Below are 23,920 nucleotides of genomic sequence, written 5' to 3' on the forward strand. Positions count from 1 at the left end.
AGCCTGTAACATAGTATTAATCACAGAGTCAGAGAAACCTCTTTGACCAAGAATCAAGCGTTCAATCTCCATACCTTTAAATTTAAGGATTTCAGATCCTGATGGAAAAAAGGACCTTGAGACAGAAGGTCTGGTCTTAACGGAAGAGTCCACGGTTGGCAAGAGGCCATCCGGACAAGATCCGCATACCAAAACCTGTGAGGCCATGCCGGAGCTACCAGCAGAACAAACGAGCATTCCTTCAGAATCTTGGAGATTACTCTTGGAAGAAGAACTAGAGGCGGAAAGATATAGGCAGGATGATACTTCCAAGGAAGTGATAATGCATCCACTGCCTCCGCCTGAGGATCCCGGGATCTGGACAGATACCTGGGAAGTTTCTTGTTTAGATGAGACGCCATCAGATCTATTTCTGGAAGTTCCCACATTTGAACAATCTGAAGAAATACCTCTGGGTGAAGAGACCATTCGCCCGGATGCAACGTTTGGCGACTGAGATAATCCGCTTCCCAATTGTCTATACCTGGGATATGAACCGCAGAGATTAGACAGGAGCTGGATTCCGCCCAAACCAAAATTCGAGATACTTCTTTCATAGCCAGAGGACTGTGAGTCCCTCCTTGATGATTGATGTATGCCACAGTTGTGACATTGTCTGTCTGAAAACAAATGAACGATTCTCTCTTCAGAAGAGGCCAAAACTGAAGAGCTCTGAAAATTGCACGGAGTTCCAAAATATTGATCGGTAATCTCACCTCCTGAGATTCCCAAACTCCTTGTGCCGTCAGAGATCCCCACACAGCTCCCCAACCTGTGAGACTTGCATCTGTTGAAATTACAGTCCAGGTCGGAAGCACAAAAGAAGCCCCCTGAATTAAACGATGGTGATCTGTCCACCACGTTAGAGAGTGTCGAACAATCGGTTTTAAAGATATTAATTGAGATATCTTTGTGTAATCCTTGCACCATTGATTCAGCATACAGAGCTGAAGAGGTCGCATGTGAAAACGAGCAAAGGGGATCGCGTCCGATGCTGCAGTCATAAGACCTAGAATTTCCATGCATAAGGCTACCGAAGGGAATGATTGTGACTGAAGGTTTCGACAAGCTGCAATCAATTTTAGACGTCTCTTGTCTGTTAAAGACAGAGTCATGGACACTGAATCTATCTGGAAACCCAGAAAGGTTACCCTTGTCTGAGGAATCAAAGAACTTTTTGGTAAATTGATCCTCCAACCATGATCTTGAAGAAACAACACAAGTCGATTCGTATGAGATTCTGCTAAATGTAAAGACTGAGCAAGTACCAAGATATCGTCCAAATAAGGAAATACCACAATACCCTGTTCTCTGATTACAGACAGAAGGGCACCGAGAACCTTTGAAAAAATTCTTGGAGCTGTAGCTAGGCCAAACGGTAGAGCCACAAACTGGTAATGCTTGTCCAGAAAAGAGAATCTCAGGAACTGATAATGATCTGGATGAATCGGAATATGCAGATATGCATCCTGTAAATCTATTGTGGACATATAATTCCCTTGCTGAACAAAAGGCAAGATAGTCCTTACAGTTACCATCTTGAACGTTGGTATCCTTACATAACGATTCAATATTTTTAGATCCAGAACTGGTCTGAAGGAATTCTCCTTCTTTGGTACAATGAAGAGATTTGAATAAAACCCCATCCCCTGTTCCGGAACTGGAACTGGCATAATTACTCCAGCCAACTCTAGATCTGAAACACAATTCAGAAATGCTTGAGCTTTCACTGGATTTACTGGGACACGGGAAAGAAAAAATCTCTTTGCAGGAGGTCTCATCTTGAAACCAATTCTGTACCCTTCTGAAACAATGTTCTGAATCCAAAGATTGAGAACAGAATTGATCCAAATTTCTTTGAAAAAACGTAACCTGCCCCCTACCAGCTGAGCTGGAATGAGGGCCGCACCTTCATGTGGACTTAGAAGCAGGCTTTGCCTTTCTAGCAGGCTTGGATTTATTCCAGACTGGAGATGGTTTCCAAACTGAAACTGCTCCTGAGGATGAAGGATCAGGCTTTTGTTCTTTGTTGAAACGAAAGGAACGAAAACGATTATTAGCCCTGTTTTTACCTTTAGATTTTTTATCCTGTGGTAAAAAAGTTCCTTTCCCACCAGTAACAGTTGAGATAATAGAATCCAACTGAGAACCAAATAATTTGTTACCCTGGAAGAAATGGAAAGTAGAGTTGATTTAGAAGCCATATCAGCATTCCAAGTCTTAAGCCATAAAGCTCTTCTAGCTAAAATAGCTAGAGACATAAACCTGACATCAACTCTGATAATATCAAAAATGGCATCACAGATAAAATTATTAGCATGCTGAAGAAGAATAATAATATCATGAGAATCATGATTTGTTACTTTTTGCGCTAAAGTTTCCAACCAAAAAGTTGAAGCTGCAGCAACATCAGCCAATGATATAGCAGGTCTAAGAAGATTACCTGAACACAGATAAGCTTTTCTTAGAAAGGATTCAATTTTCCTATCTAAAGGATCTTTAAACGAAGTACCATCTGACATAGGAATAGTAGTACGTTTAGCAAGGGTAGAAATAGCCCCATCAACTTTAGGGATTTTGTCCCAAAATTCTAACCTGTCAGACGGTACAGGATATAATTGCTTAAAACGTTTAGAAGGAGTAAATGAATTACCCAATTTATCACATTCTTTGGAAATTACTGCAGAAATAGCATTAGGAACAGGAAAAACTTCTGGAATAACCACAGGAGATTTAAATACCTTATCTAAACGTTTAGAATTAGTATCAAGAGGACCAGAATCCTCTATTTCTAAAGCAATTAATACTTCTTTAAGTAAAGAACGAATAAATTCCATTTTAAATAAATATGAAGATTTATCAGCATCAATCTCTGAAACAGAATCCTCTGAACCAGAAGAGTCATCAGAATCAGAATGATGATGTTCATTTAAAAATTCATCTGTAGGGAGAGAAGTTTTAAAAGATTTTTTACGTTTACTAGAAGGAGAAATAACAGACATAGCCTTCTTGATGGATTCAGAAACAAAATCTCTTATGTTATCAGGAACATTCTGCACCTTAGATGTTGAAGGAACTGCAACAGACAATGGTACTTTACTAAAGGAAATATTATCTGCATTAACAAGTTTGTCATGACAATTAATACAAACAACAGCCGGAGGAATAGCTACCAAAAGTTTACAGCAGATACACTTAGCTTTGGTAGATCCAGCACTAGACAGCGATTTTCCTGTAGTATCTTCTGACTCAGATGCAACGTGAGACATCTTGCAATATGTAAGAGAAAAAACAACATATAAAGCAAAATTGATCAAATTCCTTAAATGACAGTTTCAGGAATGGGAAAAAATGCCAAAGAACAAGCTTCTAGCAACCAGAAGCAATGAAAAATGAGACTTAAATAATGTGGAGACAAAAGCGACGCCCATATTTTTTAGCGCCAAATAAGACGCCCACATTATTTGGCGCCTAAATGCTTTTGGCGCCAAAAATGACGCCACATCCGGAACGCCGACATTTTTGGCGCAAAATAACGTCAAAAAATGACGCAACTTCCGGCGACACGTATGACGCCGGAAACGGAAAAGAATTTTTGCGCCAATAAAGTCTGCGCCAAGAATGACGCAATAAAATGAAGCATTTTCAGCCCCCGCGAGCCTAACAGCCCACAGGGAAAAAAGAGTCAAATTTTTGAAGGTAAGAAAAAATGAATAATTCAAATGCATAATCCCAAATATGAAACTGACTGTCTGAAAAATAAGGAAAGTTGAACATTCTGAGTCAAGGCAAATAAATGTTTGAATACATATATTTAGAACTTTATAAACAAAGTGCCCAACCATAGCTTAGAGTGTCACAGAAAATAAGATTTACTTACCCCAGGACACTCATCTACATGTTTGTAGAAAGCCAAACCAGTACTGAAACGAGAATCAGCAGAGGTAATGGTATATATAAGAGTATATCGTCGATCTGAAAAGGGAGGTAAGAGATGAATCTCTACGACCGATAACAGAGAACCTATGAAATAGACCCCGTAGAAGGAGATCACTGCATTCAAATAGGCAATACTCTCCTCACATCCTTCTGACATTCACTGCACGCTGAGAGGAAAACCGGGCTCCAACTTGCTGCGGAGCGCATATCAACGTAGAATCTAGCACAAACTTACTTCACCACCTCCATCGGAGGCAAAGTTTGTAAAACTGAATTGTGGGTGTGGTGAGGGGTGTATTTATAGGCATTTTGAGGTTTGGGAAACTTTGCCCCTCCTGGTAGGAATGTATATCCCATACGTCACTAGCTCATGGACTCTTGCTAATTACATGAAAGAAATTCTGGTGTTTACTGTCCCTTGAAGGATGAGAGGGATTAGTACAGTCAGATATATGTACATGTGGGGTTCTTATTTACTTTGATACATGCTAAGGCCTATAATGATTCACATGTCAACCTTTATTACATGCATGTGTACATTGTGAGGTGGTGCATGATTGATTTGAATAGGATCAGTATACAGGGATGTGTTTCCTACAATTGTTATGTGTACATGTCAATGATGAACTAATGGGTACTTTAAGGGACTTTATAGTCACCAAAATCATGTTAGCTTGATCTAGCCACCCAAACTGCTTTATTAAACAAAATTTGTTTGGATGCCTATAGTGTCCATTTAAGGCTTACTTTCCATGTGGCTTTGGGCCTATGTTACTCTGAGACATGCTAGTATTGCAATATTCTAGACCTCATCATGAATGGCATTTTGTTATGAAGCAGTAATGGCCAGTCAAATTGTAGACAGTTTTATAAGCACTCCAACACCCATGCTTCTCGTACATGAATGTATTGCAATTACATATTATACAGGAGTGTGGGATGGTACTCACCAGAATGTTGTGCAGTCGTTGCAACCCCTGAGTCATGAAACCCCTGGAAAGACCCTGACTGCTGTGGTGCTCAGGGACCTGCGGATCATCTCCTGCCAGGTCTTGTACTCCACTTGGAGGGCTGAGCCACCACCTGTTCCCCACTGGTGGACTGCTTCCTGCCCCATCTTCTCATTAACCCACCTCTTGAAGTCATTCCACCTCTACTTCAGCTCCTCAACATTCCTCCTCTTCTGGGGCATGCTGTTCACAGCATCCTCCACCTGTTGCCATGCAGTCCTCCTTCTCTTTGCACAGCCCTTTTCTTTTCTCCTGACAAGGGCTACGTTCTCTTCAAATGAGAAGTTAGGACACCTCATGCTCTCCTCATCCATGGCCACTTGGGCTTCCACCCTGGCAGTGTGGACCTGGCTGTGTGTGTTCCTGCCTATCCTCACCCTCCGACACCCTTCTGTCCTCATGTGCGCCCACTATCCCTCTCCTTGATGTTCCTCTCCTCTGGGGCTCACCAGCATCTCTCCTCCCTCTATCTCCCCTTCTGGGTCTCCCTCTCCCCACTCTACTTACTCCCTGTCAGGGGGTCCACTGCTCCTCCTCTACTCCTCTCCCTGTCACTCCTCCACACCTCTCCCTGCCATCCTCACACTTCTCACACCACACACACTACCCAGTCACTCCCATGCAGTTCCAGTCATAAAATAAATGTGTGATGTATGTGTATATGTATGTAGGCAATGTGTGCAATATGAACAAAACATAATTTATGTAAGAACTTACCTAATAAATTCATTTATTTCATAGTGGCAAGAGTCAATGAGCTAGTGCCGTATGGGATATACATTCCTACCAGGAGGGGGCAACGTTTCCCAAACCTCAAAATGCCTATAAATACACCTCCCACCTCACATATACCTTAGTTTAATGTGTAGCCAAGAAGTGAGGTGTATAAAAAAGGAGTAAAAAGCATATAAAAAGAGGAACTGGAAAAAAATTTAAGTGCTTTATACAAAAAAATCAAAAACACCAATTATAAGGTGGGTCTCATGGACTCTTGCCACTATGAAAGAAATTCATTTATCAGGTAAGTTCTTACATAAATTATGTTTTCTCTCATGTAAGTGGCAAGAGTCCATAAGCTAGTGACGTAAGGGATATAATACCCAAGATGTGGAAATCCACAGCTAAATCCGCTGAGAAATTAAATCCAAAAAAATAATTCAGTTTTCTTAAAAATTAAAAAAAAAACTAAAATCAAAGGCATTAGAATCAAACAGACAACTGCCTGAAGAACCATTCTACCAAAGGTTGCTTCCGAAAAAGCACACACATTCAAATGGTAAAATTTAGTAAAAGTATGCAAAGACAACCAAGTTGCTGCTTTGCAAATTTCATCAACTGAAGCTTCATTCTTGAAAGCCCAAGAAGTGGCAACTGATCTAGTAGAATGAGCTGTAATTCTCTGGGGCGGAGACTGCCCCGCCTCCAAAAAAGCTTTGTGAATCAAAAGTTTCAACCAAGATGCCAGAGAAATGGCAGAGGCTTTCTGACCTTTCATGGAACCAGAAAACATAATAAATAGACTAGAAGTCTGTGTGAAATCTTTAGTAGCCTCAACATAATATTTCAAAGCTCTTACCACATCCAAAGAATGTAAAGACCTTTCAAGAGTATTCTTAGGATTAGGACACAAGGAAGGAACAATTTCCCTATTAATGTTGTTAGAATTCACAACTTTAGACAAACATTTAAATGAAGTCCGCAAAACAGCTTTATCTTAATGGAAAATCAAATAAGGAGACTCACAATAGAGAGCAGACAATTCAGAAACTCTTCTAGCAGAAGAGATAGCCAAAAGAAATAAACTTTCCAAGAAAGTAATTTAATATCCAGAGAATGCATAGGCTCAAAAGGAGAAGCCTGTAAAATCTTCAAAACCAAATTGAGACTCCAAGGAGGAGAAATAGATTTAATAACAGGTTTGATACGATCAAAGCCTGAACAAAACAATGCATATCAGAATGTTTAGCTATCTTTCTATGAAATAAGACAGAAAGATCAGAAATTTGTCCTTTTAAAGTATTTGCAGACAAACCCTTATTCAAGCCAACCTGAAGAAACTGTAAAATCCTATAAATTCTAAAAGAATGGCAAGAATATTTATGAGTGGAAAACCATGAAATATAGGTTTTCCAAACCAGATGATAAATTTTCCTTAAAACAGACTTACGAGCCTGTATCATAGTGCTAATCACTGAGTCAGAGAAACCTCTATGACTAAGCACTAAGTGTTCAATTTCCATTCCTTCAAATTTAGAGATTTGAGATCCTGATGGAAAAACGGCCCTTGAGACAGAAGGTCTGGCCTTAAAGGAAGTGGCCAAGGCTGGCAACTGGACATCCGGACAAGATCAGCATATCAAAACTTGTGAGGCCATGCTGGTGCTATCAGAAACACATGAGATTGTTCCATTATGATCTTGAGGATCACCCTTGGAAGAAGAACCAGAGGCGGAAAAATATAAGCAGGTTGATAAAACCAAGGAACTGCCAAGGCATCCACCATCTCCGCCTGAGGATCCCTGGACCTGGAAAAGTATCTGGGAAGCTTCTTGTTTAGATGGGAGGCCATAAGATCTATTTCTGGAAGACCCCACATCTGTACATGATGAAAACATCTGGATGGAGAGACCACTCCCCCGGATGTAACATCTGACGACTGAGATAATCCGCTTCCCAATTGTCTACACCTGGGATATGAATCGCAGAAATTTGACAAGAGTTGGATTCCGCCCAAGAAAGTATCCAAGATACTTCCTTCATTGCTGAAGGACTGTGAGTCCCTCCTTGATGATTGACATATGCCACTGTTGTGATATTGTCGGTTTGAAAACAAATGTAAAGTTCTCTCTTCAATAGAGGCCATGCCTGAAGAGCTCTGAAAATAGCACAAAGTTCTAAAATATTGATTGGCAACCTCACCTCTTAAGGATACCAAACTCCTTGTGCTGTCAGAGACCCCCAGACAGCTCCCCAACCTGTGAGACTTGCATCTGTTGTGATCACAGTACAGGTGGGACAAACAAATGAGGCCCCTTGAACAATAAGGTGATGGTCTAAGCACCATGTCAGAGAGAGTTGAGTGTTGGGATTTAAGTATATCAGTTGTGATATCTGAGTATAATCCCTGCACTATTGGTGCAACATGCAAAGCTGTGGAGGCCTCGTATGAAAACGAGCAAAGGGGATCGCGTCTGATGCTGCAGTCATGAGACCTAAAACTTCAATGCACATAGCCACTGAAGGGAATGATAGAGACTAAAAGTTTAGACAAGCTAAAACTAACTTCATTTGTCTCTTGTCTGTCAGAGAAAGAGTCATGGACACTGAATCTATCTGGAAACCTAAAAAGGTGACCCTTGTCTAAGGAATCAAGAAACACTTTTGTAAATAGATCTTCCAACCATGTGTGAGATTCTGCTAAATGAAAAGATTGAGCTAGTACCAAGATATCGTCCAAATAAGGAAACACTGCAATACCCTGCTCTCTGATTACAGAAAGAAGGGCACCGAGAACCTACGAAAAGATTCTTGGAGCTGTTGCTAGGCCAAACGGAAAAGCGACAAATTGGTAATGCTTGTCTAGAAAAGAGAATCTCAGAAATCGATAGTGGTCTGGATGAATTGGAATGTGAAGATAAGCGTCCTGTTAGTCTATTGTGGACATGAAATGCCCTTGCTGAACAAAAGGCAGAATAGTCCTTATAGTCACCATCTTGAAAGTTGGGACTCTTACAAAATGATTTAAAAATTTCAGATCCAGAATTGGTCTCAACAAATCTTCTTTCTTTGGGACAATGAATAGATTTGAATAAAAACTCAAACCCCGTTCCAGCAGAGGAACTGGAACAATCACCCCTGAAAGCTCTAGGTCTGAAACACACTTTCAAAAAGCCTGAGACTTCACAGGGTTTGTTGGAACATGAGAAAGAAAGAATCTTCCTAAGGGAGGTCTTATTCTGAAACCTATTTGATACCCCTGAGAAACAATACTCTGAATCCAATGATTTTAAACAGATACTGTCCAAATGTGTTGAAATAATTTGAGTCTGCCCTCGACCAGTTGAACTGGTTTGAGGGCCACACCTTCATGCAGTCTTAGGAACTGGATTTGGTTCTTTATAAGCCTTGGATTTATTCCAATTTGGAGATGGTCTCCAATTAGAGCCAGAGGTCTTAGGGGAAGGAGAGGTCTTTTGTTCTCTATTCTGATGAAAGGAACGAAAACGATTGGGAGCTTTAAATTTCAATACCAATCTTAATGACATCAAACATAGCATCACAAATGAAATGATTAGCATGTTGAAGTAAAAGAACAATGCTAGACAACTCTGGATCTGTTAACTGTTGAGCTAAACTGTCCAGCCAAAAAGTTGAAGCAGCAGCAACATCAAACATAGAAATAGCAGGTCTAAGACTATAGCCAGTATGTAAATATTCTTTTCTAAGATAAGATTCAATCTTCCTATCTAAAGGATCCTTAAAGGAAGTACTATCTTCCATAGGAATAGTAGTACGTTTGGCAAGAGTAGAAATAGCTCCATCAACCTTAGGGACTTTTTCCCAAAACTCTAATTTAGCCACAGGTAAAGGATATAGCTTTTTAAACCTGGAAGAATGGTTAAAAGAAGCACCAAGTTTAGACCATTTCTTAGTAAACATATGAGATAGCATCTTGAATAGGAAAAACTTCAGGAGTTTTAAAAACAGAATTCAAATGTTTACTTTTCTTGTTTTCAAGAGGACTAGATTCCTCAATACCCAAAGTAAACAATACTTCCTTTAATAAAGAACGAATATATTCTATCTTAAAAAGAAAGGTTGACTTATCAATTTCAGTCTCTGAAGTAGGATCCTCTGAGCCAGAGAAATCCTCATCAGAAGATACTTCAGTATGCTGTTGATCAATACAAACTTCATCAGATTTATGAGAAGTTAGGAGAGACCTTTTACGTGTATTTGAAGGCGGAATAGCAGTCATAGCCTTCTCTATGGCTGCAGCAATATAATCTTTTATATCTACAGGAATATCATGTACATTAAGAATGAGAAGGTTTAACAGTAGATATTTGTACTTATAGAAACATTATCAGCATGTAATAATTTTTTCATAACAAGTGCCACATATTTGAGCTGAAGAAGTAAGATCAGCTAATTTACAACATACACAATTAGCTTTGGTAGAATTGTGTTCAGGCAGCTTAGTTCCTACAGTAACATCAGAGGCAGGATCAATCTGAGACATCTTGCAAAATGTAACAAAAAAGAAAAAATAACATTTAAACAAAATATCCAATTTCCTCAAAATAGCAGTTTCAGAAATAGGAAAAAAATGCTTATGATAAAATTCATTTAGACAAAAGTAATATCAAAAACAAGTAACCTAGCCCTATATGAATCAAATGAGAGTAGAGAGCAAAAAGAGGGAGAGACTTAATATAACACATTTTTGTGCCAGAAAAGACGCAAATGCAGAGAAAAAAACTTTTGGCACCAAAGCTTAATAAGTGAAATGACACAACTCGCGTCATAACAGGCGCGACTTTGCGCCAAAAAACTTGCGTCAAGAAAGTCGCAAGAAATGACGTGACTCGCCTCACGGCAAACGCAACTTTGAGACAAAAAAAAAATTGCACCGAAAATATTGCAATAAAAAGTAACATTCTGCATCATCACGAGCCTAAGCCCACGAAAATTTGAAAGAAAAAGACTCCAAGTTACAACTAACTGGAACCCCAGGTAAGCCTAAAAACTGTTAGACTGCAAAGGGAAATACACAGACCTGACTCATGGCAAATATATACAACATACATTTAAAACTTAATTAGATAAAGTGCCAAACATAGCTAAGAGTGTCTTAAAAAATGATATATACTTACCAGAAGACACCCATCCACATATAGCAGACAGCCAAACCAGTACTGAAACATATCTGAGAGTTAATAGTAGAGGAGTATAATGTCGATCTGTAAAGGGAGGCAGCAGATGAATCCCTGTGACCGATTACAGAAAGCCTTAAAATAGATTTCCCATAGGTGAAAACATGGCATCATCAGGCAATACTCCCTTCACATCCCTCATACAAACACTGTACTTTGAGAGGAACTGGACTTCAATATGCTTAGAAGCGCCTAGAAAAGAAAAGAAAATCAAGCACAACTTACTTCACCACCTCCATGAGAGGCAAAGTTTTTAAAACTAAGGTATATGTGAGGTGGGAGGTGTATTTATAGGCATTTTGAGGTTTGGGAAACTTTGCCCCCTCCTGGTAGGAATGTATATCCCATACGTCACTAGCTCATGGACTCTTGCCACTTACATGAAAGGAATATGTGTAAGTGTCCTACTACTCCTTAATCAAATCCTACCTAACTTTAGTGTTTGCTCCTCTCTCTATATATATATACTTCCACTCCTGGGCCATGTGTTGTAGCTCAAAGAACAATCTAAACACACGCAAAATATGGGATTTATGCATGGGATTTATATAGGGGTTTTGAATGGCGTTTTGACGTGTCGGTTTATTAATTTCTTAGGATTCTTATGTGTGAATTTAAATTGAAAAAAAATTACGCGTGCAATATACTGGCATAAGTTACTGGCAACACCAGAAATGTGTAGTAGCGCATATTTCTAAACGTTGCCAGTTTGGCCTTCTTACGCCAGTATATCATATGGCGTCGTGTGTTATGTGATTTACCTGATATGCAAGGTGAACTTACGGGTAACTTGGATTTCAGCAGTTGCGCTGAAAAATATGCAACATATGTGATCGCGCCCCAGATCTCAGGTTAATTTTATTAAAGTGCCCCAAAATACAGTCTAGCGTATATTATTAAAAAAAAATAAAGATAGCAGCATCTTTATTTTTTAATAGAATTACTGCACCAGGCCGTATTTTGGGGCTAACGTTGGTGGGAGTGGGGTGAAAAGTGCCTTTACATTGTGGTCTATGGGAACAGTGTGTTCCCAGTAAATATATATCCATATATATATATGTGTTAATATGTGTATATACACATATTAACACATAAATATATATATATATTTATATATATATATAAGCATATTCATATATATTTAAAATTGCTGTCTTCGCTGCGCTACTTGCCCCCTTCACTGCACTGAAGTTTTGATGCAGTCTCTGACGGGATCAGAATGAGGCTCCCATAGGAGCCTATGGAAGCATGCTCTCGTGAGCACAAAGCTTCCCAGCAATTCGAACAAGAGGTTGCATTCACATTGCTGTGAACTTGTAATACCAGTGCACATTAGAGTGCGCTAGTATTATACAGTGGAGAGCAAACATCGCTTTCATGAAAGCAATATTTAGCGCTCCACTTGTAATCTGGCCCTTAGGCCCCTATTTATCAAAGGTCTTGCGGACCTGATCCGACAGTGCGGATCAGGTCCGCAAGACCTCGCTAAATGCGGAGAGCAATACGCGCTCCGCATTTAACATTGCACCAGCAGCTCACAAGAGCTGCTGGTGCAACGCCGCCCCCGTCTTTAGACGGCCCTTCAAGCTCCGTACGGAGCTTGATAAATATGGGCTTTAGTGTCTATAAAGCAATGTGTGCTGCCATGTTGTAACTTTGGCCACAGCAGAGAAAGCAACCTATTAGGGACAGTAATAAATAGGTCACTAGAGTGTGCAGCCAATGGCTGTGTGGAGTATAACAGTACTCGACACTTCCATTTTAACAGGAACTGAAAAATTAAAAATTTCAGCACTTAATTACAGGAAAAGGGGGACAAAATAAATAAAAGTATATAGCAAAGTTTTTTTTTATAGATACAAATTTATCATTTAATATTACCATCTCAAAGTGTTTAATGTCCCTTTAACAGCACCTTCCACAGATGTATGATTCATTTTTTACACTGTTTAGTTGTTACTTTAAAGAGATTACAAGAAAAAAAATATTTAGCCAGAGCGAAGCCCATGGACTTTGTATTTCCTGAGATACCTTTGTTTAGGTTAAAAAATAATGAAGTACTTAAATCATACTTCCACCTTATAATCCTTTTAAAATGTGATGTTAAATATGAATCAGAAAAAAAATAATCAAATATCACATGGTTGTATCTCTTATTATTAATTTCATTGCACAATAGATTTTACTACATAGGCCATCTTCTTTAAAATAATATACAACAAGGCGATCACTCAGCATATTTATAGGACATGTTTCATCTATACAATATACTTTATAAATTTGATTTTTGAAGACTGAGTCCTTATTCCACAAGTGCAAAAATATCAGCAAATTCAGCTGTAATGGAAACCTTTCCGCAGGTCTTCCAGTTTATTTCCCGATTCAATACTAAAATAGCATTGCTTATTCAAAGTATGCAAGTTCTTTCCTAAGTCTGATTTGTATTATTCGAGAAAAATCTCTGTTATAATATTTTAGAGAGTTTAGATAATCCCCTGCTGCTAAGTGTTGTCAGTGCAAATTAATTATCATAATACTAAATTGCTAGAAATGTAACTTTCAAAATTATTTTCCAACTCACTATTCATCTTCTATAAGTTCATGTAATACTTGGTTGGATCAAGCGTATGGCTTTTAACAATGCAGTTTTGTGAACTGCTCACTAAATCTAAGCAAGAAGACGAACAGCCCCATTGTCTGAACCCAGAAGTAGTAGTCGTTTGGTGGGCAAGACTGCCACGTTTGTCAGGGTTCCCTTAAAGTTCTCAGAGCTTAGTTTGGTGGTACTGTTGGGTTGCGAAGAGGAATCCAAGAGAGAGTAGATCCCAATCTTGTTTGCTCCAGAACCAGTAACTATTTCATTGCCATACAGATCAAACGCATGGATGGGGTCAGAGCTGGATTTGAACTGGTGTAAGGGTTTCTGTTCAAGCTCCTTCCAGACTGTGAGTGAATGATCAGAGGAAGAACTCACCACAATGTTTCCTTCAACTGCCTAGAATGAAATAAGAGAAGTGTGAGTCACACAGATCTAAGCTTTCCAGTGCAATACAAATAAACCCTACTTGTATTTGTTTTGTCATGATTACTACTTGGGTCACATAATATCTCCCACACGTGTGTAGGACTCCATTTTAACAAGTTAGTAAAATACGAACATTCCACCTAATTAAAAGGTTATGACCAATACTTATACAGGCCCGCAGCTCAGACATGGCTGGATTTTGCATCATTAGAGCAAGATTTTCATCTCCTTCCTTCAAAAACAGAAACTTTATAGATAGAGTTTGTTTCTCATAGTAGTATTAAACAAATTCACAAATGACTTGTCTAACAAAACAGACTGAAACAAACGAAAAGCCACATTTTCTAAATCACTTATACTTGACTTGTAGGGCCTATGGTTCTATCAACCAAATTGTTAAAAAGGGACAAGCACTTACACATGTCTAGGGGTTGTATTTATTACATAGCAATACTTGCTAGGGTCGTAATGACATAAGAGGGAAATAATAAGGACCGTGTAAAGTGTAAAAAACAAACACCATATGGATAAGAAACATTTTTGCAAAGAACTTCCACTTGCAAAATGCTTCCTTTAAAAGTTTCCATTGTAGCAGTAGTAACTTAAAATGCATGTAACCTGCTTGTGCGTTTGGCTCACTGCCATATCATCGCCTGGTTGCTGGTGATAATGTGCAAGTGAGGGGCGTTCCTGCATGTACACTGCTGTATTGGCAGAATTTATCACTAAATCAGAAATAACTTTAAAATGATATATTTTTGAAAATACAAGTATGTTGGGAAAAGGATTCTAACTGAACTTCAGTGTATTTAAGCACAGACACAGTGATACTTTAGGGTCCTGCTTTTAATCATTTACATATTCTCAAAAACCCCTAAAAAGTAGAAAAATGTAAGGTTATTGGTGGGTTATTTCCACAATAACCTTTATAATTGTGATTGTACATTTTATAAAATATTCTAAAGTAGCATTTTGATAAAAAAAATTTTTTTTTAATTTTTTGGCACAGTTTTATGGGCTATTCAAATAGGTTTATGAAAGAATATATTTGATATTAAAAATTCAGGACACAGTAAATTAGGACTGGTCGTAAATGCTTAAAAATATATTAAACAGGATCTACAAAAGCCTAAAAACTTGTTTTTATTCAGACATAAGATTCAGAGAATTGATCACACATTGATCACAAAAAAAAATGAATAGTCCTCATTTATTCCTGGTTCAAATTTGATAATAAAAACTTTTTTTTTCTTCTATTGTTTGCTCTATCTAAAACATGAAAAAAAATTGTAGGTTTAGCGTCCCTTTAACTTGACATTATTAATTTGAAAATATATTACATATACCTTTAGTAAGGCAGAGTTTGCTGCTCACTCAACACACTCACACAACATACAAGAAGTCTTGACTTTCAGCCTAGTATTAACATTTCAAAAGCCATATCATCAATCATTTTTAAAGGGCCATTAAACACTTTGAGATTGTAATATAAAATGATAAATCATATATAAAAAGAAAACTCTGCAATATACTGTACTTTCATTATTTATTTTGTCCCCTTTTCCTGTAATTCCATTCTTAAATTGTGAGCTTTTCAGTTCCTGTTGGAACTAGAAGTGCAGAACACTGTTATATTCTACACATCCATTGGCTGCACACTCTAGTGACCTATTTATAACTGTCCCTAATTGGCCAGAGCAGAGAAGATAACCTAAGTTACAACATGGCAGCTCCCATTGTTTTATAGATACTAAAACTTTACAACTATTTTGTCAATATTTAAACAGCTAATGAAACTTTAAAAAATACATCTACAGGTTATTCTCAGACTAATCTTTTCTTTTAAAACATCATTTTATCTAGCATTTATTTAGCGTTTAATGTCCCTTTAAATTATTGAGGCAGCTGACAGGTTTTGTAGCCAATGTTTTTATTTATATTTTTAGTAGCAGCAGATTTAGTATTAGGGGCTATTTTTGGTTACCAGACATACAATTTGGTGTGTTATGCCTTGTGCCGAAAAGCAGGTTCTTGCAGGCTAAAATGTATTTCACCTTGACTTGGGTTAAATAAACTGTTACAGCGAACACTGGGGCAGGTAAATATAAAGAATAGTTACTGATTACTATGACTCTGAGGTAAAACACACTAACATTGATTTTTTTTTTTAACGTACTGCACACAATTCTTGCTCATTTAAAGATTAACACTATGCTAAACAATAAAATTGAACGCAAGAAAAAAAAAAATAATAAAAAAAATAATAAAATGTTGATTATAAAGATTCTTTGTTCATTGAAATGCACCCCTGCACATTTCTTTTTTGACCTTCCAATCCCTTTAAAGGGGAGTAAACGATTCATAGCCATGAGTGAAATATGGCAGCTAATTCATTCAATTTCATATTGTCATTTTTGTAATTTTTAAATAACTTTTTTTTAAACAACCAGGCAATTAATTGGATTCACAAAACAATATTCTCATAATCATATTTTAGTTGTGTGCACATTTTATAACTTATGGGTGATTTAAATTAGAATTGTAATTTTTCATTAAAGTAGGAAATTATCGTGTTTATTGAAGGGACATGAGGATTCAGATAACAGTTTTAAAACACTTTTAAATTCACATGTACCTATCCAAAACAGCAATGCATTACTGGGTGCTGGCTGGTGACAGGTGGCTACACAACTTTGTCTCTTGTCATTGGTTTATCAGATATGCTCAGCTAGCTCCCAGTAGTGCATTTCTGTTCTGTTGCTGACTGTGACTGTCTGTTTAACCCCTATGAAGGTTGTATATGTAAGCACGAGTGCAATAAATACCATGCTTTAAAACAGAGCAATTTATTTTTGTTCTTTTATGTCCCTTTAAATAAAAGAGCCATTATTTTGATAAAATGAAATTTGGCAAAATCCCTGTTATCTTTTCTCCAGGGTTGCAGGAGATTTAAATGTAACTAAGTCTATGTGTGCTGTGTGTAGTATTGTTTGTCCATATTATGGACGTTTGCGCAAGGGTTTTCTCAATCATGCATGCAGGTTAAATTGCGCTCATTTTAGTTAAAGTGAATGTAAATTTTGATGTTTAAGTGCCCGGTTTTTAAAACTTTGATTAAAAACAGGCCATAGTGCCTAACTTATATATCCATCGGGACTCTCTTTGCAAGAGCATCCTCGCTCTGTCACCACTCCAGGATAGTGACGGAATGTTGTCAATGATGATATATCTTAGGTCCGACACCTTGTGCCCTGCCTCTGTGTAATGTCTGGCCACAGGTTGGTCAGATGTTCCCTTTTCCAGTGCAGATCTTATAGCAGACAGATGATTGGCCATCCTCGTTCTTAAGTCGTCCACCGTCTTCCCAACATAGAACATTCCACAACTACAATGTAATAGATATAAAATATACTTAGTTGTGCAAGTAACCCTATGTTTTATCTGGAATTTTTTGGTGGAGTATGGGTGGCTGAATTTACTCCCCGTGATCAAGCCCCCACAGGTAGTGCAGCCCAAGCAGCGGAAACAGCCAGGTTTATTCTTCAGCCAGGTAGAATTGGTGTAGCAATTAGTAGGATCAGTTTTTATCAGATGGTCACAAAGAGACCTTGCCCTTCGATAGCCAATTCTAGGTGGTTGCGTATCCTTTAATGGTAGATCTTTGTCTGAGGATAGGAGGGACCAATTGTGTCATAAGGTCTCAGCAATCCCACGTTTGCCTACTGTAAATGTCGTAGTAAATATCATCCTCTCCTCATCCACTGGTGCCCTTTTGGTAGTTAGCAATTCAAGTTGGGTATTCTGTTCACATAGTTCTCTGCTTTTTTTCAAAGTATCTATTTGGTATCCCCTCTGCCTTAACTTGCCTTCCATTTCCATAATTTGTTTCATCCTTAAGTCTGTGTTGTTGCGTGCAACTCTCTTAAATTGAGAGATAGGTAAGGCTTTTTTTCAGGCTAGGAGGGTGAGAGCTAGCCACGTACAGAATAGCGTTTTTATCTGTTGGCTTGTTATATAGTGTGGTGATGAGCCTGTTGTCCTTCTTGAGGATTCTTAAAGGGACACTAAACCCACATTTTTTCTTTAATGATTCAGATAGAGCATGAAATTTTAAGCAACTTTCTAATTTACTCCTATTATCAATTTTTCTTCATTCTCTTTCTAACTTTATTTGAAAAGAATGCATCTAAGCTTTTTTTTTTATTCAGAACTCTGGAAAGCACTTTTTTATTGGTGGATGAATTTATCCACCAATCAGCAAGGGCAACCCAGGTTGTTCACCAAAAATGGGCCGACATCTAAACTTACATTCTTGCATTTCAAATAAAGATACCAAGAGAATGAAGAAAAATTGATAATAGGAGTAAATTAGAAAGTTGCTTAAAATTTCATGCTCTGTCTGAATCACAAAAGAATATTGGGTTCAGTGTCCCTTTAAGTCTCAGAAATCAATTACCTCTCGGTTGTGGGTGATCTTGAACTTGACCGTTGGATCAGTCTTGTTAAGTTCTGCGAACCAGATTAGAAGATCTGCCTCTGTTCCCTTCCAAAGGAGGAACAGATTATTAATGTACCTCTTGAAGAGGTGTATTCTGTTATCCTTGAAAAGGTGAGTACCGTCAGTTTCCAGTTCTGCCATAAACAAATTAGCATATGATGGGGCCACGTTGGACCCCATCGCCGTGCATGCTATTTGTAGGTAATATCCTCTTTCAAACCTGAAATAATTAAATTCCAGGCAAAATGTTAGCATTTCAAGAACTGCCTCAACAGGTGGCCCTATAAAGGGGTATTTGTTTAATTGTCTTCTGACGGCTGCTATCCCCTCATGGTGAGGGATCACTGTATAGAGACTGGTCACATCAAGTGTGACCAGAATCATATCATCTATCATGGGTGGCTGTTTTATAAGTTCCCTAATCATCGTGGAGGAATCCAGTAGAAAAGAGGAAATATTACGGACAAGGTGTTGTAAGATGTGGTCCAGATAAGTGGCAATTGGCTGTAGTAGGGAGCCTATAGCTGAGACTATAGGTATCCCTGGAGGTGTCTCCAAACATTTATGCACCCTGGGCAACATGTATAAGACATGAATTCCTGGGAAATTGTGTAGACATATATGCACAAGTGTCCTGGTCAATATATTTATTGAGAAGTAGGACTTGCATCATGTCATCCACCATGCTTTTAAAGTTTCTTGTAAGATCTCCTTTCAAGGGTGTGTATGTGTCCTTGTCCAGCAGTTGTCACATAACCTCTTTCTTGTAGTCAGCATAGTTCTGTAGAACAACAGCACCCCCCTTATCAGCCTTTCTCAGGAAATCGTATTGTCTTCTTGGAGACTTTTGAGTGCTTGACGTTCTTTATGCATAAGGTTGTGCCAATATTGCTTGGAGGCTGCACACTCTTTGTTGGTCTCTTGTAATTACAATCTTGTGAATGTTTTGATTGATGCATTGTTGCTATTGGGGTCATAGGTAGATTTCCCTTTGAATTGTTTAATTTCTCCTGTTTTGTTGCCAAGGTGCTCTTTCAGTCGCAGGTTTCTGGAGAATTCCTGCACATCCACATATAAGTCAAATTTGTCAGCCTTGGTAGTGGGGATTAAATCCACCAAAAAAAATGACTTGCACAACTAAGTATATTGTGTATCTACTACATTGTAGTTGTGGAATGTTCTATGATGGGAAGACGGTGGACGACATAAGAAAAAGTATGGCCAATTATCGGTCTGCTATAAGATCCGCACTGGAAAATGGAACATCTGACCAACCTGTGGCCAGACATTTCACAGAGGCAGGTAACACATTCCGCCATTATCGCCGTGGTGGTGACAGAGCGAGGATGCTCTTGCAAAGAGAGTCCAGATGGATATATAACTTAGGCACTATGGCCCCACGAGACCTTAATGTACATTTGGACTGGAACTGTTGTTTGTAGCCTCTCCGTATGTGCATATCTGTTGTGGATTTACTGTTTACTGCTGCATACTAGTGCACTTTTTTATATATTTTCTCTATGACATTCCCTCTCATCTGTAAGGCCATTTTTGGTTTATTATCCCATGCATAGTCTCTCTAGATGTATAGCTATTGTGGCATTGTCCGCTTAGTTTATAACCTGCCGGATATTCGTCTAGATGTAGTAACAATATATCAGATATATTATTAATCTCTTTTATGTGTTTTCCCTGTGGTTGTTCTCTGAGTTTCTCCTATCCTTTACTTCGTTTTGCACTTCATATGGTTTCTTTACCATAAATCATGTTTCTAGTTGTCTGGCTTTAAATAGGATGATTACTGATCCTGTTGTGGCTGTTTATTTATTCAGGTCCGCCTTAGATTGGTACAACACAGTGCTAGGGTTCTCCACTGAAATAACATTTATCTGTCTTTTGCCTCCATAGAGCGGCTGTTACCACACTGGCTTGCTGTAGTTGACGTACTATGAGATTAGCCGTTGTGATATTATCTCCCTGCCCTTACCCTCCATGTATTGATGCATACAATGATGTTTAATTGTATTTGGCATATCGCTCCATGTTTGACACTTTGTTTATGTTTCTATTTAACCTTGCACAGTCGATCGTGGCGTGGCGTCCGGTTGCCATGACAATGGAGATCGTGACATCATGGTCACGTGATGCCAGCAACTTCCGCGACGCCTCCAGTGACGGCGCAATTGGTGGTGGGTTCTGCTGTTAAAAGGGTGAGTTTATTCCTATGTTTGTAATCAGACTTTGAAAATGGGGGAGACCCCGAAACATCAGTATTAAATTACTATTACTTACTAAGACCCTGTGAGTGCCTTTTTGCATTATATATATATATATATATATATATATATATATATATATATATATATATATATATATATATATATATACATATACATACATATGTATTTGTGTATATATGGATTTTCAGAAATATATATATATATATATGTGTGTGTGTGCTTTGGAGCAACATGTCGGATTATAATATGCGATCTGGCATGCACATAATTAAAATATGTGATCGGGTGTCATTTTTTTTTTCTCAATTGATTTCTATGAGAGAATAGGCTATTGTTTGCACGGCAGTCTAATTGCGCTAGAAGTACGCTGTTTGCACTCGTCGGGATATTGCAAGAGGGATAACTTAACTTTCAACTTATACCAGTCCAATCCGACGAGTGCAAAAAGTTTAATTCTAGCGCAATAAGCGCTCTATCGGAAGCGCAAAATACCGCTCCACTTGTAATCTGGCCCTATATGTATAAAAACACTGCATATATGTATAAAATGAATATACAGATGTGTAAATTATTATGTCAGGTTTTGAGTGTGTGTGTGAGAGAATTTTATTACATTCAATTATGCATGTTTAAATCATGCTTTCATTATTTGCATAGCTTGTGCACATTTTTGTGCCTATGTTGTAGGTGTTAAAGGGACATAAAACCCAATTTCTTTTCTTTCATGATTGAGATAGAGTTTGTGATTTCCACTTTACTTCTATTATCTAATTTTTTTTGTTCTCTTGATATCATTTGTTGAAAGGGATACCTAGGTAGACTCGGAAGCTGATGATTGGCAGCTGCTCATGTATATATCTCATATTATTGGGGCAGTGCATAGATTGGCAGACAGCCATGGTGCCAATCGTGGTGGTGTGGGCGGGTTAGGAAAGAGGCAGGACCGGGTGGGAACGCTACGCTAATGAAAAAAAAAACGGACAGCGGCAGGGAGGGGGAAGGAGGGAGGGGGAGGAGGGAGAAGTAGGTAGAGGGGGATCCTATGGTGGAGGGGAGATTAGAGGGTAGGGATATGATCTTGGAGGGGGAGGGGGTAAATGAGGGAGGGGGCAGCTATACTACAGTCAAATGTTTTTTTTTATATAAAAATAAATAAATAAAAAATTAAAGCAAACTGGGTACTGGGTACCTAAAATGGCAGAAGTCAGTTAGAGGGGGAGGTTAAGAGAGCTGTTAGGAGGGGATTCTACACTACAGGAAAAATAAAAAAAATAAAAATAAAAAATCCTTAGATTTTCATACTGGCAGACTTTCTGCCAGTACTTAAGATTGGGGTGACAATTGGGGGGTGGGGGAGGGAAGAGAGCTGTTTGAGAGGGATCAGGTAGGGAACAGGGGGTGGGAAGTGTCATGTTAGAGGGTAATATCTACACTAAAGCTAAAATTAACCTTACAAGATACCTGATTAACCCCTTCACTGCTGGGAATAATAGACGTGTGGTGAGCAGCTGCAATTAGCGGCCTTTTAATTACTAAAAAGCAATGGCAAAGCCATATATGTCTGCTATTTCTGAACAAAGAGGATCCCAGAGAAACTTTTACAAGGAATTGGAGTGTGAGCAAGCTATGGATACCGTATCGCTATGTTCTCCTAGATTTAAAAATAGATCCAAATTCTACCCAGTTCAATCTAGAGGTAGAATACTTGAAAGTTTCCATAAGAGAGTCCTTGAGGACCTAAAAAAGCTGGATGAAACGTCCAGCGAACAATACTCAAATCTTACTAGAAAGGAAAAAGAGGCAGTAACATCATTGCAGAATAATTTGTCAATTGTGGTGAAAAACTCTGATAAGGGGGGGAACATCGTTGTAATGGATAGACAGATGTATATATCTGAAGCTGAACGACAGCTGAATGATCTATCCTCCTATAGAAGATTAAGTAGAAACCCTACTTTGTGTTTTCAAAAACAGTTAAGAGATTTATTAGATGATGGCCTTCACCTTGGTATTATTGACAAGGACACATTTGAGTTCCTATTCATTACCGACCCCATCATTCCTATTTTCCACCACCTGCCCAAGACCCATAAGAGTGTAGTTAACATAAAGGGAAGACCAATAGTTGCAGGAATTGGCTCACTTTTTGAACATCTGTCAGAGTGGATTGACAGCATTTTGCAACCCTTGGTCTCTTCTCTTCCCAGCTTTTTGAGAGACACTACACACTTGTTAAATGTTATTGAGGATGTGCAGGTGGTGGAAAATATGAGTTGGTTAACAGTGGATGTGGTAGCTTTATACACCTCTATACCACACACCCTGGGCCTGGAAGCTGTGGCCTTTTTTCTTAATCGGCTTACTAACTATTCAAATGAGGCTAAAGATTTCATTATTAGATCTATCCGTTTTCTTTTGGAGCGCAATTACTTCCAGTTTGAGGGATCGTATTACGTCCAATTGAGAGGTACAGCCATGGAGGCGAAATTCGCCCCCTCATATGCCAATTTATTTATGGGCTGGTTTGAATATAAATACCTCTTTGGACCTAATGTCGACTCATCTGGGGGAATTGTTTGCTACAAAAGATTTATAGACGATCTTATATTTCTTACTAAATTCAATTCCTCTGAGGCTCAGAGATTTGTTGGGTATCTTAATTCTTGCATCCCTGAGATTAAGTTTACCTATGAATGGCAAAAGCATAAAATACATTTCTTGGATGTGGAGTTGGTCATTGATGGGAACTCTGATAAAGTTGAAACTCAATTGTTTCGTAAACCAATAGCTGGAAATTCAATCCTACATTCTTCCAGCTCCCATCCAAGACATGTGTTTCAGGGTATAGCAAAGGGACAGTTCCTGAGAAATCGAAGAATTTGTTCAAATGAACAAGTATTCAATTCTGAGTGTAACAATCTAGGCACTAGACTCCGTAAGAGGGGTTATTGTAAGAAAGTTATCAAACAGGCTCATGATTATGCAACACAATGTGATAGAAGTAGTTTACTCTCAGTAGTTGATAAGTCCAGTGATAGAAAGACCAAATTCGACAACAAACCTAATTTTATTACAAGGTATTCTAACCAATACTATCAAATTTGTAACATAGTTAAAAAATATTTACCTATGTTATATGGAGATGACGCTCTTAAGGATGTGGTCAAAGGAGGATGCAGGTTTACATACAAAAGGGGGCTTACATTGGGTAATTTGATCTCACCTAGCCAGTT

At 38.3% G+C, this 23,920-nt stretch overlaps 1 protein-coding gene across 2 annotated transcripts in view; it reads right to left on the reverse strand.

Moving 5' to 3' along the window:
- Window positions 1-13,060: 13,060 nt before the first annotated feature.
- Window positions 13,061-23,920, reverse strand: part of WDR81 (WD repeat domain 81) — a 143,441-nt gene continuing 132,581 nt past the window's right edge. For both annotated transcript variants that reach the window (XM_053706227.1, XM_053706225.1), the window contains one exon: window positions 13,061-13,919. In XM_053706227.1, the coding sequence (XP_053562202.1) occupies window positions 13,593-13,919 (327 nt within the window). In that variant the 3' untranslated portion in view covers window positions 13,061-13,592. The remainder of the gene's footprint in view (window positions 13,920-23,920) is intronic.

The sequence above is a fragment of the Bombina bombina genome, chromosome 3, assembly GCF_027579735.1.
Source record: "Bombina bombina isolate aBomBom1 chromosome 3, aBomBom1.pri, whole genome shotgun sequence".
Classification (NCBI taxonomy): Eukaryota; Metazoa; Chordata; class Amphibia; order Anura; family Bombinatoridae; genus Bombina; species Bombina bombina.